We start from the raw sequence: 21,216 nt of genomic DNA, 5'->3' as shown, positions 1-21,216 counted from the left end.
GTCAATTTCATCCAAATTCTGCATGCTCCATGTGGTGTTTCTTTCTTCTCTGCACAGCCTGATTCACAATCTCTTTTGTAAACTAGCAACAGCCAGGTTATAGCTGCTCTTAATTTATTGCGCTGTTCACTCATCCTATGTGAGTGAAATTGTTGGTGGAGATTGAACTACTTATTCCATAAAACTTGGTTGGATAGGACTTTTTGGTAAGATCTAACACTATAGACCTGAATTGGAGGCAGCTGCTAACTAAAGCATCTTCCTGGTCCTGGAAGACCACCGCCTCTCTCAGCTCTGAAGCTGCTATAACATTGATGGAAAATATCGGTTTTAATTCTTATAGTGGTTTTGTCTGATTTTTAATGCAGTAATTGAAAGGGTGAATTTTACTTCTTGACTTACCTTGTAAAAACCGATCTAGCTAAAACAAACAATTAATTTGTTAGATTTTGGCATCAACGTCTTACAGAATTATTCCGCCTTAATTCTTTTCTCAACCAGTATTGTTGCTTCACCCTATTCAGCTATCTGATGAAAGGACTCTTCAACCTGGCATATATTGTAAGCTCTTTTGAGCAGCATCAACCTGTTTCTGTAACATTTCAAATAATCATCTGTGCAACATAAAAAAGCCGTCTCAACCCAATAGGGTCTTTATCAAGGATCTTGAGGTGTGCCAAGCATATACGTAATATTTTTATATATATCGTATATGCTTGGCACATATATGTGTGTGTATATATATACAGTTGTAAGAAAAAGTATGTGAACCCTTTGGAATGATATGGGTTTCTGAACAAAAAAGAACAGCTAGTAGCCAGGGACAACCAGCGTAGGTGTGTGTCTGGGGAATCCTAAGAAGGGGGTAACCCTTACATACATTCTGGACTAGGAACAGAAAAGAGGGAGACCCTGGGGGAGAAGAGGACACATATCCTCCCTCCACAGGGTCAACCAAAGTAGGAAACCCCAACCTTATGGTAGTGCTAAAACTTTACTTTTAATAGTATTGAATAAAAAAGCAAATACAAACACAAAAAATATATAAATAAAATAAAAATGGAAAAAAGGGGGTGCAGACACTGTAACTTAGGGTGTAGATAGCAGATATATATAATTCAACCCACTAAAACCACCTAGTGATACAGAAACTATTGCGGCATAGAGCTCACTAAACCTGTTCTAAAGTATACCATGAAGATGGGCAGCCTAATAGGGCTAAAAACAGGACATGGAGGTGAAGAGAGATGTGGATATAGTGACCACATAGATCAAAAAACTTCATTCAGAACTTCTATACACAGAAGAAGGAGAGGCAATAGTAACACTGGGGATACTATTGAATAAAGTAGCAGGTAATAATGTTGCAATGTCTAAAGTGTAACAAAAAATGTAACACAAGTAGCAACCAACACTGCTGATGCAAAAAGCTAATAGAAGCTGGTAAGTGTAGCCAGCAGAATAACTTGGGCAGTAGTGCAAAAAAAACCCAATGCAGAGGACTCCTAAACCATAACGGAGAAAATTCTCCCCCCCCCCCCCCCCCCCCTTCTCCTTCCCTCCTTGTGCGTTCTCTCCTGTTAACACTCCGAATTGCTAGTATATTTCAAAACCCCTATATGTATAGTGGGGCTTTAATTTTGCCTATAAACTACTGGTTATCAAACATTGAGCTCTTAGATAACACAGTCTCCAAGGCGTTATATTTTGCCTCTAAATAACTTGCTAAGTATTCTTCAGTGATGTTACACTAGGGCTTAATACCCATTAGGTCTTAGTACTCGAGGGGTTAATATTGATCTGCATACCCTGTCAATCTCTAGTGACACGCACTCAAAGGGGGCGGAATTAGTTTGAACGCCGGTTTTGGCGCGAACAAGTCCTACACGCCCATTCAATCTTTCGTCAGCTTGATGCATATAAAAGAGCCGTGTAACGAAAGGACCACTGATTTGCCTCTGACGAAGGCGCATTTAGAAGCGCCGAAACGCGCGTCAGGCAGGATAGGGGCTGCAGCCTTCTGTATGATTTAGACAGCGGTTGTTTTACATAGAGCTAGCAATTCGGAGTGTTAACAGGAGAGAAGGCACAAGGAGGGGAGGAGAAGGGGAATTTTCTCTGTTATGGTTTTGGAGTCCTCTGCATTGGATTTTTTTTTTTTTTTGCACTACTGCACAAGTTATTCTGCTGGCTACACTTACCAGCTTCCATTAGCTTTTTGCATCAGCAGTGTTGGTTGCTACTTGTGTTACATTTTTACATTGCAACATTATTACCTGCTACTTTATTTAATAGTATCCCCAGTGTTAAGTTGCTCAACAGGGACTCACTGGTTCCCTTCCCTCTCCTTCCTCTACGTATAGAAGGTCTGTAGGAAGTTTTTTGATCTATGTGGTCACTATATCCACATCTCTCTTCACCTCCATGTCCTGTTTTTAGCCCTATTAGGCTGCCCATCTTCATGGTATACTTCAGAACAGGTTTAGTGAGCTCTATGCCGCAATAGTTTCTGTATCACTAGGTGGTTTTAGTGGGTTGAATTATATATATCTGCTATCTACACCCTAAGTTAGTGTCTGCACCCCCTTTTTTCCATTTTTATTTTATTTATATATTTTTTGTGTTTGTATTTGCTTTTTTATTCAATACTATTAAAAGTAAAGTTTTAGCACTACCATAAGGTTGGAGTTTCCTACTTTGGTTGACCCTGTGGAGGGAGGATATGGGTTTCTGCACAAATTGGTCATAAAATGTGATCTGATCATCATCTAAGTCACAATAATAGACAATCACAGTCTGCTTAAACCAATAACACACAAACAATGAAATGTTGCCATGTTTTTATTGAACACACCATGTAAACATTCACAGTGCAGGTGGAAAAAGTATGTATATAACATGGGCTGCATTCACGGTCTTTCCAAGTAAAGATTCTTTATTCCATCAAGATTATAAGAAGATCAACGTTTTTTATTTTACATTATTATAATTTTTTATTTTGTTTTATAACCCATACACTGCAATTTAAAAAACAAAACAAAGTTTACTTTTAACAGTTTATATTAAATGAGTGTCTAGCAGGCAGTCTAGCCAGCCTGTTTTTTTTTTTTTTTTTTTTTTTTTTTCTTTTCTGTGGGTTTCCTTGTAATAGCGCACCATCTTGCTAGTATAGATAATTTTTTTTTTTTTTTTTTTTTTTTTACTATGAATGGGACACACTATTGCTTCAGTTTCCAAGAAAGCCACCACCTCCCAGTGTAATTTAATTTGGTCTTCCTGTTTGTTTTATTAGTGGTAATGTGTTAAGATACTGGTCTACACTGAGATCATGTTTAGTCACTGAAAGGTTTCAATGCAACACAGTTCCACTTATCTCCTTATCTCCTTGCACTGAGGCATTTTGTCTACACCTGTTTAAATTGCCGATTAATAGTTAGTGAGGTAATAGGCTGACTCCTAAGCTATGTGAATATGTAATGTTTTAAGCAAGAATGCGAATTTGGGAGATAAGGGTTGCTGCTGAAAATTTATACTGTTGGTTGTTAAGTGTATTAACGGAGTTATCAATCTTTCAAATAGGGCATTTGCCTTCTATTGAATACTGGACACTGTAACAATTGTAGTAAGCATCTGAACAGTTTTAGTTTATATTGGTAACTGTAAGCATCTGAACAGTTTTTTAGTTTATATTGGTTTTGGTTTATAGATCACGTTTGTCAATGCTCAGTTCTCTTCCATTTAGGAGTTTATTAACCCTGTTTATTAACCCTTTAAGGACTCAACTTCTGGAATAAAAGGGAATCATGACAGAATATTTCCGTTATGTGTCCTTAAGGGGTTAATGTAGTGGTTCTGGGGCTTAGAGCCTGTCTATGCAGGCTGACATTAATAGACATTAACACAACCTTTTCTGAGAATTTATGCCTACGGCCACATCTAATAGCTGTCACACAGACAAGGTTTCCTGCTGAGGTCCTGCAATTTTTGTTGGAATAACTTTCAGTATCTTTATGCCTTAAAAATGTGAGATATACAAGTCTGCATTATCAATGAAAATGTTGTCCTGTCTGGGTGCTGGTAATTGGCTGAGCGTGTTAGAGTTGGGTTAGCACAGTGGTTTCAGCCTATCCGTGCTCTCCAACTTGTTCTGGTGCAAAGAACCTGTCCTTGCAGTCTAAGGAATGCAAATGCTGCTTTTTCTGAGAAACTGCAGTGCTTGCATTGCATTTAAAGGCTCTCTCCAGTGGCTGTTATTCTGACTTCCACTAGAGACGCTTCCTATAGCTCTGCACGAAGAGTCCAAATGTCTCCCATAGAGATGCATTGAGTCAACAGAATGGAGATGGCTGTGCGTGCACACTGACACTTCTCAGTCTAAATTCTGAAACTGTCAGGAAATGTCAGCTTCTATCTAAAGCAGGCTTCCCCAAACTCCGGCCCTCCAGATGTTGCTAAACCACAACTCCCATGATTCTCAGCCTATCTATTTCATTCATAGAATAATGTGAGTTGTAGTTCAGCAACATCTGGAGGGCCAGAGTTTGAGGAAGCCTGATCTAAAGGGTAAAAATAAATTGATGGAGAGTAATGATCTTTCAAGTCATTTTAGCATGGATGCCCCCAGAGAGGTAAGGGTTTGAGGTGATGTCAGTTGCTTTAACTCTCCTGTATACACAAACATTGCTGCTAAGGTTATGTACTTCTGGAAAACTATGAGCTGCAACAATGCGAGTTTCTGAGACTTATTCCATGTAACTGAACAATACGTTTTACCTAATATAACACATTCTTGACTTCAAAACGTTGCCCTCTTCTGATATATATATCTCATTATTTTTTTAATTCTTTATTTTTTTTCACGCATAAGAATACAAAGAATAATGCTGTGCCACAACAATCGTATTGATGAATATAAGAAAACAATTGGCATAATACAATGGCTATCTTTATGTTGCTTGGCACTTGGATGATGCTGCAAAAATTTATGGTATAATATACAGATCAGCAAATAAATTCTAGACGTGCTTACTAGATGATTCAACTATGCTGTTACACAGATTTGGTAATGCCACTGGGTACTAAAACAAAGTGTAAAGAGCAAGAAATTTCAAAGAGCAAGAGAAATATACTGTTAACAAACTGAAAATAAAGAGCTTTGAGGTGGTTAAAGAGAGCTTGAAGGAGTATGAGAGGATACAGCCAGACACCTTCAAACCACGCCGCATGTGGGCCACATTAGAGCAGTCACTTCGATGGTGGGTACAACCTCCCCACTTGCCCCACTCCCCCCTCCCATCAGACGCAGTAGACAGTGTTGCACTCCATGTGATTTCCACAAAGTTAGCTATAGTTGACAGTTTCTCTTACCGCCCTTAGCCCAGGCTGTTGTTGGACCCAGTGCCACATGTCCATTGACCTCACCTTTCCCACCAGCAGGATCATAGGCTTGCGTGGACCTTGAGTGATGGAGAGCTCCTCGGGTGCAGGGACGGTGGGGCGGATGTTTCTCCATGGTGGCCCTAAGTGCAAAAGGGTCCCAGCACCCAGGCTACTTCAATTAGCTGAAGTGGTCTGGGTGCCTACATTGTCCCTTTAATGAAAGATAATGAAATAGTGTTTTGCTCAAGTGTTTACAGAATCAAATTCTAGTTTCTCTGAGATGTTAGGTCAGTAGTTGTTTAACACCGATCGTTTAGCCTCTTCCGCAATTATTGTTGTATTCCAATTCAATAATTCTGATGAGAATGCTCTGTTCAGCTGCTGCTTACATCCCTTGGCACATGCCTTGCCTGGATCCTTTCCATGTAATGCTATATTTAATAACACAATCTTACTTGTTAATTTATGCTTTGAACATAAAGACCATTATTTTGGCATGGATTCTGGATAATACTTCTGCACTTGTATTTCTAATTTCTCTCCTAAAGAGTAGTAATGTTGTCGACTTAGAAGTAAACCTTCTCAAACCTGAAGTGGTTTATGCAATTGAACACTGTATAATCAAGTGATGCAAAATCATTGAATATTGGAGTATTCTTTCAATTCTCATTTATTGCATGAACAGTAATTTGGAAAGACACATTTCGGAGACTTAAGCAAATACAAAGCCTTTCTGACACAGATTGTGGTTGTGAATATTATTGGTGTTATTGGAGTTAAAGAGGGAATGAAATAAATAGCAAATCCTGCTAGATCCTTTTCCACAGTTTCCTTCAGATGTCAAAGGCTTACTGATTAACATTACTTAGGCAGGAAAATGTGATTGTGTGTGTGTACCCAGTGCAAAGTCGGTGGCGGGTAAGGTCAAAGATCCCAGTGACTTCTTTTCTGTTAGTCTCATTTACCCGCTGATTTCCTTTAATGACCAATGCTCTATTGCAGATACTAATATGCTGGCAGATTAAGAGTTAATATTCTCTTCATCGTTCAATAAATGATTCCTTTCTGAAAGTGACAAGTTTTGCGATAACTGATGCCCACACAAGACTTGTTCATATGCAGTGCCGCATGCGGTGAGAAGTTGTTAATGATTTACCCTTGCAGTAATATCCTGATCACATGATTTTGATCTTTTTCTTGGTATCAGATGTGACCAGACATTTATGTTTGCTAGCAAAAAGGAAAACGACACCTTGAACTAGATCTTGCAAAAAGAATAAAACATCTGCATCCCAATTTTGTGTGGAAAACAGCAGATTTTATTTTTTTATTTTTTTCTCAACTTGTTATTTCTAGATCAGAAGTTATTTCTAGTTCAAATTCCGTTCCAATGACCCACACACACCGGTTATCCTCTTTATAAATGTTAACAAGTTTGTTTCGGCAGTGGAACAATTGCTTCTGTTGATGTACTGTGCATATCATTCATACTTTTAGAAGGAAGTCGTCAAGTGCTTAGTCACAAGATTTTGGAAACACTTTTAGTGAAAGCGAAAATCTTATCATGAAAAATGTTTTCATAGATTTGAATGTGTGTGAGTGACATGATGCCTAGTGCTTTGAAAATTGTATGTGATATAACTATTTTCTAAGTGAACCTGTAGGCTGCATGTGTCAATGTTAAAAGGACTTTAAAATGATACTATAGTGTAAAGAATAGTTATATATTTTCTTAAAACTGCTATAAATAACTTTGAAGGGTTATGGGACCCAGGACAGTGCACCCAGAACTCTTCATTGAGCTGAAGTCGTCTGGGTGCATATAATGTCCTTTTAAGGACGCATGACGGAAAACTTCCACCTTGCTGGCCTTTTACTTCTGGAGCTGTGTCCTTAAGGGGTTTAATGGGTTAAATAATTTGTTTCTGTTTATGTAGTACTAGCCTCACCTCCCCTGGCTGGGACTCCCACAACCAGCATAAAAACATGGTTTCATTTTCAATCAGCTCTTACAGCACTTTTATCTCTGTTGATTGAACTTTAACCACACACATGCGGTTTTTGTAGACTATCAGCGGGCTATTAAAAGAGAAAGAGCTAAGAAAATATAAATTAAACACTATGCAATAAATTAAGCTAAACTATACAGACTGTTTTTCATGAAGTATGCAGGTAGGCTGTGTGAATTTCTTCCACAGAAGGTGTGTAGCTAGGGCTGGATAAACAGTGATTTAACTCCTAAATGGCAGAGAATAGAGTGGTGAGCATGATCTGTACACCACAACCACCTCATAAAGCTAAAGTTGTTTTGCCACTTAGTGTTGGTTATTAAATGTAATTGCTAACAAAATGTAGGTTTGTTGTGTGCACTTTGGTCTCTGTTGTGAGATATCTCCATACACTCCCACAAGACCTTACATGCAGTTTGAGAGAATGCAGCTGCCAAGACCTTGCTCTTTGGTTGAGAGCATCAGCTGATGCTTTTAGGTAATGAGTGCTGCCCTACAGTTGTGCTCAAAAGTTTGCATACCCTTGGAGAATTGGTAAATGATGTACCATTTTTAAAGAAGACATGAGTGAGCAGGCAAAACACATTTCTTTTAATTTATATAGGATTCATATTCAACTGTAGTTTATAAAAGAATGGCACAATCATAAAACATGGCAACAAAGAGGAAAAAAAATGACCCCTCTTCAAAGGTTTGCATACCCTTAGTTCTTAATATTGTGTATTGCCCCCCTTGAGCATCAATGACAGTGTCGTCTATGAGGCCCCTAATTCTTGCAGGAGGTATAGCTGCCCATTCATCTTGGCATTGTGCCTCCAGGTCATGCAAAGTCATCTTGCATGAACCATATGTTTGAAATCTCCCCAGAGTGGCTCGATTGTATTAATGTCAGAAGACTGTGATAAGTGGATGTATACAGAAATTGGGATACAGCTGGATACTAAAATACCTAAGGTGAACAGTACATAGTGATGTATAGGAACATGTGTGATGACTGCAACTACTGATTGCACTCACAGGATAGATCGAGAAGCGCCTTGAAGTCTAAATGGGCTGCAGTTTTCCACTCTCCTCCTTGGACTGGAATTGATCGCTCTGCTGGAGCAGGAACTTCACAGGACGGAGTCAATATACAATTAAAAGTTATCTTTTTATTTATACAATGAAAAGTCTTGTATAAGAAAATATTGTAAAATCAAATAAACATAGGTAAGGTATCTAATTGGTTTTGTCCATTCAAGATGGACATCCTCAGATAAAAATAATAATAAACAGCAATGGATTAAACAAAGCATGCATAATCCCAACCACCCCAGTCCCATTTTAAATAGTACCAGTTCTTAATATTGATTGGAGAATCATCTGTGCATAAATTGGATCTGCTACCAACCTGATCTGTTATTTAGGAGCAAACCTCTTCTCATAGGTCCTCGCCAGTCTTCTTTTCAGGTATTCACAGTCGCTGGTTTTAATTTTCCGCCGACTTTCCAGGTCTGTTATGTTTGCGTTCGACTTTGAAAAGTTCATGAACGCCGCTTGCGTCCTAGCTCAATGACACCATGCGTTCCAAATCAGCCGGAACTGCTAAAAAGCAGTCCAGCATTATGGAACATGAGGATCTTAGAATATTGAAACATAAAAACAGCACAATAGCTATTCATTATAAAGATATGTGTCTATTAGACATATTGAATATAATGAAATACACAATGGGAAATCAATTCCTCACTAGTAGAAGCCACGCCATAAGTATAAAATATATATAGAATGAAGTGATGCAAATATTTTATAAAAATGTTAATAAAAAAAAAAATATATATATATATATATATATATGACACCATGGTGTGCACAGCTGTGCTGCTGTTATGTTCTTGTCTGGACCACATAGTCACATACCTCTTCAAACCGTTATCCCGAACTGGTAAGAAACGAGGAGCCCCCACCACAACAAGAGAGCAAGCGCTTCCTGCACATTATGCAGCAACACTCTGAAATGATCCCAGCAGATGCTCTCCACTGTTCTCAATATCATCATATATTTGAAGACCGTCAGAATCAGTGGTCCATGAGCAGACCTCTCCTTGGTCTAATTCTGCTCAATGAGAGAAGTATTTCTCGGACTACCAGAGCAGCATTGTTAGTAGCCAGGCCCCCCCCCACCCCCGTCTGAGAAGCAACAAGCCATGCATCTATGCTTTGAGAATTTGATGGTGGAGGGCATTGAAAGGAACTTGCTCACAAAAAGAATCAAGACCGGTTCACACAGAATCTTTCTGCCTTCAGACGAGAAGTGAACGACTCTGCAGAGACTGCACTGAAAGGGTGAAACAGGTTCTGCAAGGATGTTTTTGTAATAAATAATTTCCTCTTTTACCGAGGGAAAGAAACAAACATTTTTCACTTTTGGAAGCAGTTAATGTGCACATTACCTAGGTAAAGTGAGGAAAACTCTTGATTCCGCACTTTAACTGAGCAAATCAGTTAATCTGCAGATTAACTGATTTCTCACTTTAACATATATAATGTATAAATATGTATATATGAAAAAATTGAAATATAAGCAAAAAAATACTAGATTTGAGATCCAATATATAATCAAGAAAACAAAACGTATAAATAATTAGAGAAAAAAAAAAGTATATGTATGTAAAAAGAAAGAAAATAACTTCCTATATGTATATACTGTGGTTGGATGGGATTTTTTTTATAAAGTCTTTTGACAGTCAAGGATCTTACAAACTTCTTTAGATCAATAAACAGAGTAATTATCTGCTTTCTGGGCTGGGGAAAATTTGAGTCCCCGTTCCCTTTCTAGTACTCGTATTTCTATATCTGTAAGAGGTATATGGGATAAGTTTGAATATACCTTTGTTTCGTTTGTTTAATTGTAGGATCTCTCTCCTGTGGGGATTTATCATATCTTCCTCGTCTCTCATTCTTTTCAGAGAAGACTGTTTGCAGAGGGGAAACAAATACAAATGCAGAAATTTGAAGCCATATTTAATTAATGGGGAAAAACCCAAACCCATCAAAGGGCTTGAGGAATATTTTAAAATAAAGGCTGTTAATGATACCAAAAAATGGTGGGAAATAGCCCTTCTTTTATATAGTTTTCTAGAAAGGCTAATACCTAGAGGCTTAAGAATTTAAATGGTTTGCTCCCAGTTATGCCAACATATACATGAGAAGGTGGGAAGACCTTTTTGTGTGATGCGGGCATAACTGGTCGGTGAGCCTGGTCCCATGGCGGATATATATTGATGACGTCATCATCACGTAGAATGGATCTCGTGAGTCATTTTATAGGTTTGTACAATACCTCAATCAAAATCCATTTAATTTAAAGCTTACACCAGACTTGGATAAATATACCATCAACTTTTTGGATTTAAGCCTGTTTTGTGAAGAGGACAGGGTGAAATCCAAATGTTATTTCAAAAAACAAAAAACAAAAAAAAACTGATTTGTAACAGTTACGTCCACAGGAAGAGTTGCCACCATAAACCATAGCTGAAAAGTATTGCAAGGAGTCAACTGTCTAGAGTAGGACGTTATTGTTCCAATATACAAGATTTTAAAATTTAGGCAGGACATGTGAGCTACAAATTTTTTTTTAAAAAAAGGTATAACACTATTGAAAAAGAGATTAGGAGAATGTTTCTGTTTCTCTGGGGGAAAAAACAAATGATCAAAGGTGTTGATTTTGTCTCTTTGATTTTACCATTTGACTAATGCCGCCAATACACAATTTGTAAAGCCTTTTTTGTGTGTTTATTTTTAGTGACTTAGTAGAATAAACAGTTTAACACCCTTCTCTTTGTTTCCTGTGCTGGTAGTTCTTTATGTTATACCACAAATGTTATGTGGGGGTATTATCTAAATACGGTATATATAATGTGTTTGGTTGTTTGCAATGATTTACAGGAAAAGTAGCACTAGTTCTTTTAAATATTTAAATAAAAAAACAAGAATATAATTCTTGTATGTGGTGTGTGTACATATGTTTCAAGGGAGAAGATTGTTAAATCTGGCAGCGTGCAGTGCGTGCTGACTGCAGGAGTAAATTTTGTACAAAATTGATATTTTGCAGTCCGGAACAGAGTTCTGGGTTGCCAAAGTCACATGTGCAGGGGTTTAAGTTGCCCCCTGCACACTTGTGCCAATATCTCTGAATAATCTATTTCTCTTTAAAACATAAGACTAAGTATGGATTAGGACTGTAGCTTTAGGAATACAGATATGTATACCTAACTCTACAGTTTTCTTTTAAGTGGCGATTACCATCTTGGATGGCAGCAATTATTTTTTCCCCCCCAAGGTAGTTATGCAATTCCTAAACGCACCCATAAAGCAGAGCTTAATAATCACAGAACTTGCAAAAGTAGCATTTGTTAGCTTTTAGTATTATATTTACTTTTGCCAAAGCCCAGTTAATAAATAGCCACTAAAAACTTGCAGTGTGACGCCAGGTTACGATCTTTGGTTCAATTTTTTTTTTTTTTTTGCAGATGCATGACTTGGACTTTATTTACATTTTTATTTTTTTAAACTTGATATAAAAAAAAAGCATTTTTTTCCCTACTGTGTGATCGTAAAGGCTTCTTCAATGTGTAGCCTTAAAGTCAGTGCAAAGACTCTTGACCATTTCAAGAGGTTAAAGGGACACCAGTGTCAGGAAAACAAAGCGTTTTTTCCTGACACTATTGTACCTTGAGGGTGCCCCCACCCTCAGGGTCCCCCTCCCGTGGTGCTGAAGGTTAAAAACCACTTCAGTAGCTCACCTAATACCAGCGCCGGGCTCCCTTACCTCTCCTCCCCCGCCGACGTCGGCATCCAGGTCAGACGTCACAGGAGCCGAGTGTGTGTGTGTGTGCGCGCGCATTCAAAGTGTCCATAGGAAAGCATTTTTCAATGGTTTCCTATGGACGCTCTGAGTTATTGAGACATAATATGCCTCAATCATTGCAGATGCGCCTCTAGTGGCTGTCCGGAAGACAGCCACTAGAGGCTGGCTTAACCCCAAATGTAAACATAGCAGTTTGTCTGAAACTGCTATGTTTGCATCTGAAGGGTTAAAACCTGAGGGACCTGGCACCCAGACCACTTCATTGAGCTGAAGTGGTCTGGGTGACTATATTGTCCCTTTAAAGATATTGACATTTCTTTACACAGTCCAATTCAAAGTTTTCAATCATCTTTTTAGAATTCAGTTTTTTCTTGGCATGCGTACATAGACCAGCAAATACAAGGCTCAACATTTTAAATTGTACACAGTTAGACAGAACTAAAAGTTACTGATCGCTGCAAGCTTGACAAGTACATGGTACACTCACCATGGAGGCGTTACTACTATTCAGGCCTGAATTTTCATAAGCTATTGGGCAAGTGGAAATATGGCGCCCTCTATACAATATATAGTCACGTGTTTACATTCCTGTAAGGACTGATTCCGTGAGGACTGATCCGTGTGCACAGGACCGGTCTAGAATTGAACATCAACGGAGCGGTAACCATCTATCCACCAACTAATACTCTGCATCACTAAATGTTTATTGTGAACCTTAGAAATAAGTTTCACCATTTTATACTGTAAGAGTTCTTCTTATGGGGTTTTTTTCGTATGGGAAATAAAATATTGTAACTATATTACGCTATGTCAGTATCTTCTTTATTGAAGGTTGGATACATATAAAGACAAAGTTTACTGGTACAACTATCAAATCCCTACGGACATTTGAAAGCACCCACATTAAGACTGGAATTGGAACTCTTCTGTTTTATATATTTTTACAGTTGATCCCTATGTGTAATATAGGGGTATATTAACTAAGCGCTGATACTGTTCTTTATTTTAGAATGTAATAATATTGTATTAAAATGTATTATGATGTTTTGAAATGTGTAAATATGGATTTCTGTTATTTTGAAAATCCACCATTAATTTCTTTGCTGCTCAACTTTCTTAAAATGTTACATGTAAGGTAATATAGGGCATGTACTAAAACAAAAGGAAATGCATTTATTGACACCTGGGCTAAAGGAACACTCAAAGCACCATAAAAACGGCAGCATACTCGCAGTGAGTATAAAAAAAATGTAAAACCTTTTTTGACTTCTTACATGGGGTGCGATAAGCATCGCTTCACGCCTACACTAGTGCCCGAAACTTGGAGATTCATAAGCAGGTACTTCTGCTCTCCTGAATTGCACCCTGCTCTGCACTCCATCTGTAGTAAAGGCTGGCAGCAGCACCCAGCAAGCCCCAGTAAAGAAGTCAAACTGTTTAAAAGTTTCTTACTTTTAGAAGCTATATTTTTTGGTTTTGTTTGAAGTGTAAACATGGATATCCTTTTGTTGGTCAAGTTAACATTAGGACTCCAGAGTCTTTGGTTTTATATAAATAAGTATGGAACTTATTTGAAAATGAAATATGATGACCAGGTGCTCATATTTTTTTTTTCCTGAATATGGTAATATGAATAAAAGACCAGCCACAGGCTTATCCGAACAGGGAATTCTCTTGATATCTACAGGCTTAATCTGACAGGTTCACCACTCAAGAGCACCAAAACTGCCATTGAATAATTTTGCTTTCAAGCCATGGTAACCAAACTGTATTAGTTTCTGACCCTATATGATTTTTAAACCTAGGAAAACATTTCTAGAGAAACTGTCGTGTTTAAGTCTGCCTACCAGTGGGAAGTGCACTTCCTTCATTGTATTGGACTTTTACGCTCCATAAAGCGGAAGTTGTTTTGGTGCTTATAGTGTCCCTTTAAATTCTATTTATCGTTTTGTTTGTACCCAATATGATTTATATTGTCTATCTTAACGTTTACCAGCCGCAGAACTCATTCGTATCTAATCAATTCTATGCATGAGTGTACTTGGTCATTTCTGTAGTAAAAAGGCGACAGTTTTACATTTGCCCATCAGTCTTTAACGGGTCCTTTGCTACATCTGATGTAGCAGATTTAGTATAGCATTTTCAAAGTATTGTAGTCTGTTTGTTTAGCAGTGACAAATGTATTTTTCTCTTTTATCCTTAAAGTGAATCTGATGTGTTTTTTTGTTCAGTATAATCTATACATAATTGTGTTTATGCCTTCCTAGTTTCAATATCCGGAAGCTTACTGAATTGTATTTGTTTACTTTGATTTATGCCGATGTTGGCCAGCAGTCAAGTTCAATATGTCTACGTGTAGTTTTATATTTTTTAATTTTCCTTTTTTGGGTAGGGGAGGATCAGAAAGTCTGGCTGTACAATAAGATACATATTGTTTATCTTGTCATTCATTTAACATTTTGTGAAAACAAGCTCTCCCCCTGAAGCCAGGTTTATTAATTTTGTTTTGATCGATATACACTTTAGTTGGTTTATTCAACATGCAGAATGAGTATAAGGGTGCATCTCTGGCAATCTGCATTTGTCCACAAGTTTTGTGTTAATAGAGCGATTACAAACCTAAAAATTGACTACTATTTAAGACAAAACAAGTTGTAAATCCCTGACAGCAAGATATGAATGAGATTTGAGTGAGCCATTCCTGATTGATGATAAACATGTATTTTTCCCCTCTCTTTACAGCTTCTGTGCAAAGTTGGCCACAATGAAGACAAATTAGGTTTTACGTATGAAGACATAATTATATGGTAAGAGCATCAGTCTGTTCGGGGGTGTGAGATCAGCATTTTCTATAACATTTTAGACATTATTTTACACACGTGCTTTTATTTATTTATTTTTTAATATTTTTCTTTCTTTCCTAGTCAAGTGCTTGTTTTTGTCTTTTTACAGCAGGGCGATAACAGGGCCCTCTTATAAGTCGCAGGATCAGAATTTAATTTGTGGTCAGTTATTTAGTAGAAGTAGCTGGCTTTGTTATGCTCATCTCTATAATCAAGAATGTATTGTTATGGGTGTTAATTCTCCACAGACTTTTAGTTTACCCTAATTCCTGATTGACATATCTTAATTGAAATATTGTTGCTTTTAAAAAAAAAAATTAAAAAAAAAAAATGACAAAAGTGGTCCATAAATGGATACTCCAAATACCATGAGCACTTCATTGATTTGAAATGGTCATGGTGCTTGGAGTCTTTGTGCAGGCTTTCTCCCCTTTGCTGCCGGTTGTTTAACACCACATCCGTCGCCCGAGTTAGCCAGCCCGGAACAAGAGTTTTAAGGTAGCTAATACCAATGTTGTGCAAGTTTCTATTCACAGAAGATCATTCATTTGCTGAAAGTGGTCAGCTGACGCTCTCAGCCAAAGAATGAACATGGAGACCAGTTTTTGTTTAGTGCTGCTCTGCAGAAGCCGGAGCCATTACAGCCACTATCAGCCTGTAGGAGAGGACTGTGCGCCTGGAAGGACCCAGCTAAGGGGCTGCCTGCTGCCCTGCCGGCGAATGGCGCCAGTGTACACCTACTCTCTTAAAGCTTTTTTTTTTGTGCTGTTTATATTTTGCGGTAATTATCAGATTACACTTTCTACAAAGCAATATTGAAGTGTTAACATTCGACTGCTTTTCTCACCCAGCTATTTTCAGCAAAAATCTAAACGACATTCCTTGGTTTTCCTCATTTGGTGTTCAACCTAAGACAGGGCTGTCAAACTTGAACATTACATGAAGCCGAGGAGAAAGCAAACTGAATCCAATTTTTCCTTGGGCTGGACAGTTAATGTGAATCCTGAGCACTAGCCGAGGCTGCCAAGCTGGAGGCTTAGTAATGTCAGTTCCACGATGTTAATGAACCTTGGGTGGGGGGGGAAACAAATATAGTTTACTTAGTGCATTGAAAGGTTTATTCACAAAACGGGGAGTTGTGGTGAGTTAACACATTCATCTACTCAAAATAGCTTAATGGAAGGGAGGAATTAAAGTTTAGCTTGGTTAGTGTGGGGATGTTAAACTCTTGTTTTTTTTAATGTTTCTTTAAGTTGTATTAAATATAGTTTTCAATAAAAAGAAACAAGTTGGGCACGGTATATCCATTAATTACTTTTTCCCTCTTTACTCCAGTTTGCGATTAGCTTTGTTGAATGAAGCAAAAGAAGTGCGAGCGGCTGGACTCAGAGCCTTTCGTTACCTTATCCGAGATTCCAGTATTTTACAGAAGGTGCTAAAGTTGAAAGTAGATTACTTAATAGCAAGGTAAAAACATTTGTACGTAATGAATTTTGTAGTCTGTATTATTTGTCTTGGCACGTTTTCCTAATACTATATGGTTTTCTTTTTCACTGCCGTTCTTGTGGGCTGTGTAATCTGTTCATAGAAAACGCAGTCTGCAGTAGCTGTAGTGTTAAAGCAAAACTCCAGTGCCAGGAAAACGATCCTCTCCCTCCCACCCCCCCCCCCCATTCCCGGTTACTGAAGGGGTGAAAACCCCTTCAGTCACTTACCTGAGGCAGCAACGATGTCCCTCGTTGCTGTCTCCTCCTCCATGCCGCTCCTCCTACTGTCTCCGTCGGCCGATGGGCGAGACTGATCCCGCCCATCGGCCGAGGAGACCTAATGCGCATGCGCAGCAATGCCACGCATGCGCCTAGTGCTCCCCATAGGAAAGCATTGAAAAAGATTTTCAATGCTTTCCTATGAGGAAATGAGCGACGCTGGAGGTCCTCACACAGCGTGAGGACATCCAGCGATGCTCTAGCACAGATAATCTGTGCTATGAAGGAGAAAGTGACCTCTAGTGGCTGTCTAGTAGACAGCCACTAGAGGTGGAGTTAACCCTGCAAGGTAATTATTGCAGTTTATAAAAAAACTGCAATAATTACACTTGCAGGGTTAAGAGTAGTGGGAGTTGGCACCCAGACCACTCCAATGAGCAGAAGTGGTCTGGGTGCCTGTAGTGTCCCTTTAAATGTTTTTGGGGGGTTTTGCCTGCCCATGGTTAACAGTCCAACGCATATATAGCAGTCTTATTTGGAATCTGGGCATTTTTAGCAGGAGTCTTTTGATTTGACCGATTATTGAAGAATTTCTGGCTGAAACCATTTTTCTAGAGACGCAATGCCGTGTAGCGCCATCCACTCCCCAATGTATACTACTTTTGCTGCCTATTTTAAATGCAATAATGTTTAATTGTTGTTTTATTTGGACACAGATGCATAGACATACAACAAAGTAATGAAGTAGAAAGGACTCAAGCACTTCGACTAGTCCGAAAGGTATAGTAAATCCTTGTTTCTTTCTATTGTTTCATAATGTATTTCTCAAATAAAGATTTTTTTTTTTTTAATAGATGGTTATTCATATATTTTAGACTTGTTCAATTAGATAAAAAGGTATTTTCCCTGTATGTGTTTTCAGAAGTCTGTTTGCCTCTTACATTGTATATTGGCCTTCTCATTGTTCCACACCTCCTCAGTTGTGCCTTTTTGGGGGTTGTGTTCTTTGCCTTTTCTACATAAAACGTATGGAACTATATTTTGTTGTAGTGGTGTAGAGCCCTGAATTATAATCATGTGAGAAAGTGGACATTCTTATTCTTGCTTCATTTTTGAGCATTCTGTGAGATAGTCTACATCTTTCTTTTCACTGCATATCTTTATTATCTGATTTTTGTCAACTCCCCTCTCTCACCCCTTTCACCCCTTTCACCTCCTGTCCATCATTTCTTTCTTTCTCTCTCATGCACGCTTTGTCTTTCTCTCATCCCACACTGCTTTATCCTGACATGGAATACTTGGCATTGCCTTTCATTAAGGGTCACAAAAACAACTTTAGCTTAATGAAGCAGTCTTTGTGTATATCGTGCCTCAGAAGTTTTAGTGCTCAGTTCTCTGCCATTTAGGAGTTAAATCACTATTGTTTCTGTTTATGCATTATCTGTAACTGACACAGCCTGCTTGAAAAAAATGTTTTCACTTTCAATCAGATGTAACTTACTTTAAAAGTTTTTATATTCTTATCTGTTAATTGAACTTTAATTACATACAGGAGGCTTATTAAAACCTTAAGGATGGCGGGCGTTCTATGCCGTCATTTTTGGGGTGGTTTTAGACGCCGGAGGGCAGCATAGAACGTCCCCGCCGTACTTCATACTTACCGGATCCCACGCCGGCAGTTACGATCCTGGGGACTGCCTAGGAGCTCACGATCACATGGCCAGAATAGCCGGCTTGTGCAGGGAGGACTGGCTGAGCTCTCAGAGCCTGTACAAAAGTTTAAAAAAGTTAGTAACAGTTGTAAAATAGTTTTTAAATTAAATAAAAGTATTTTGATTATATATATATATATATATGGCTTGGCACTCTACTTCCTGAGAGAAAAGGAATCTATTGCCTGGGTGCTGGATCTCTGGCGTCCAATATATAAGAAGATTAGAAAAACGAGATGCACTCACAGGTCTTCATATACGTGAAAAAAATGTGCTTTATTAATCCATTAGGTGTATGCAAAAATCGACCGATGTTTCGACCCTACCGGGTCTTTTTCAAGATCATTTTGAAAAAGACCCGGCAGGGTCGAAACATCGGTCGATTTTTGCATACACCTAATGGATTAATAAAGCACATTTTTTTCACGTATATGAAGACCTGTGAGTGCATCTCGTTTTTCTAATATATATATATATATATATATATATATATATAATCTCCAAAGTAGGCAGGAGCACTCACTTGTTAAAAGTCCAAAGTTTATTAGAACATATTATAAAAACAATTGTTTCAGTCCTGCATAGATGACTTTCATCAGGATCAAAGACAAATATAATAAAAACATTCATTACTTATATATACAGAGATATCAATGTAATTGACAGACCCCAAGGTGAAAGCAGTGTGAAACCGGCGTTTTGCCGTTCCCAGTGCGCATGTGCGAATAGGCTCCGCCTCCATGATGACGTAATTGCGTATTGAGGCAGATGCGCCTCCAGATACAGGAATATTGGGCCCCGCAGGCACACTAGATGAACAGACTGCCTCCAATTTATCTACTGTCACTAATCAGTCCAATGGACGACATCAGTGAAGTGAGCATGGCATGAACGTCCGGCAACTGGGATCCGCTAGGCCCTTCCCCTGCCTCCGAGTTGAAGGTGTTCGTGTTAAGAAGCCTGAAGAGCTCTGCCTTCCTGGCAGTAGCCGGGAATGGAATACCAAGTTTACGGAATTCTGCCGTGAGACGCAGGATAGACCAAGACCTCCGAGAAGATGGACTAGCCGCATCTGTACCTTGGGCAGGGGAGCCGGACATAGCTGGAGTGCAGGGAAGAGTGACACTTCGTTAGGTGAAATATATATATATATATATATCATCATCATAACCAGGTACTGGCAGGCTAGCTCATGCCAAGTGGTGAAAAATTATACTAGCAGGACGTGACAGGTGAGACCCTGCCAAATACCAAGCGGCTTGAGAGGCTCTAACTAGGAGTTGGCCCGAGGGACTTTCGAGGCCACTGAACGTTGTGGCCTCTCGGTGAATAATTAAAGCAGAATATAAATTGGGAGTGACAATTGATGCCCTCTCTATGCAACCAAGCGAGGCGAATAACTATGTATTGGACTGATGGGCATATACCTCAGTATGAGGATAAGGCAGAAGGCCAGAAATGTAACACATGTGGCCGACCTATATCCCTGATAGCCAGTACTAACTTCTAAAGGGAGGTAAGATATAGGGATTCCAGATATCGTACCTGCGCTGGTTAGAATCAGAACAAAGATTCACAGCTGAATAAATGGGAGGAAGGGTAGGAGAGGATACGTAATGAAACGTAATACAGTATCTGAGTATATGAGATAGGTACGTATAAGCATATATGGGCCAGATCGTGGACCCGAGTAACATGGAAAACCTACCCCAATCCTAGAAGCGAGGGGAATAGATTTAGTAATGGAAGCTCCAACGAATGAAAGGCCCCTAGGAATTAGCCTGTCTGGTCGGATACACATCTAAAAATTTACAATTTAGAGAAATTGTCAGACACAGGAACAATTCCTTGATAAATAGTTCAGTAGCACACATGTGGAAAGAACATAGAGTATGTAAAATGTGAGCCAAACAGCAAGATAGATATGCCAGAATTAAAGGGACACTCCAGGCACCCAGACCACTTCTGCCCATTGGAGTGGTCTGGGTGCCAACTCCCACTACTCCTAACCCTGCAAGTGCAATTATTGCAGTTTTCTGTTAACTCCACCTCTAGTGGCTGTCTACTAGACAGCCACTAGAGGGAACTTCCTGGATTCTAGCAAAGATTTCCTTTGCTAGAGCGTCGCTGGACGTCCTCACGCTGGCCGACAGAGACAGTAGGAGGAGACAGCGACAAGGGACATCGTCTCTGCCTCAGGTAAGTGACTGAAGGGGTTTTCACCCCTTCAGTAACCGGGGATTGGTGGGAGGGAGAGGGACTCTCCAGTGCCAGGAAAACGGATTGTTTTCATTGCACTGGAGATTCCCTTTAATAATGCATTTTATCAAATTAGAATAGCAACCATAACCAGAAGGGGTCACTGGAACACACAATAACAAGTTGGCCTGCTTAAAGTACCATATATACTCGAGTATAAGTCTAGTTTTTCCGCACATTTTTTGTGCTGGAAAAACCCCCACTCGACTTATACTTGAGTCAATGTCTGTATTATGGCAACTTACATTGCCATAATACAGACTAGGACCGCCGGGCTCATTACAAGCCCGGCGGTCCTGTTGGGGGTTGACAGGAAGCGTTTACTTACCTTTCCTGCAGCTCCATTCTCCTGCATTCTGGTCAGCTCCCCTGTAAATCTCGCAAGAGCCGCGGAGTCAGAGCGTTCCCACAGGTTACCGTGGCAACGCTCCGCGCGGCACGCAGACCGCGAGACTTACA

At 39.1% G+C, this 21,216-nt stretch overlaps 1 protein-coding gene across 2 annotated transcripts in view; it reads left to right on the top strand.

Moving 5' to 3' along the window:
* Nucleotides 1-21,216, top strand: part of RICTOR (RPTOR independent companion of MTOR complex 2) — a 101,182-nt gene that overhangs the window by 24,741 nt on the left and 55,225 nt on the right. For both annotated transcript variants that reach the window (XM_063453995.1, XM_063453994.1), the window contains exons 4-6: nucleotides 14,980-15,044; nucleotides 16,416-16,547; nucleotides 17,503-17,566. In XM_063453995.1, the coding sequence (XP_063310065.1) occupies nucleotides 14,980-15,044; nucleotides 16,416-16,547; nucleotides 17,503-17,566 (261 nt within the window). The remainder of the gene's footprint in view (nucleotides 1-14,979; nucleotides 15,045-16,415; nucleotides 16,548-17,502; nucleotides 17,567-21,216) is intronic.

This window comes from Pelobates fuscus, chromosome 5, assembly GCF_036172605.1.
Source record: "Pelobates fuscus isolate aPelFus1 chromosome 5, aPelFus1.pri, whole genome shotgun sequence".
Lineage (NCBI taxonomy): Eukaryota > Metazoa > Chordata > Amphibia > Anura > Pelobatidae > Pelobates > Pelobates fuscus.
Note: the sequence above shows the minus strand (reverse complement) of the source record. Positions and strands in the feature narration are given on the sequence as shown.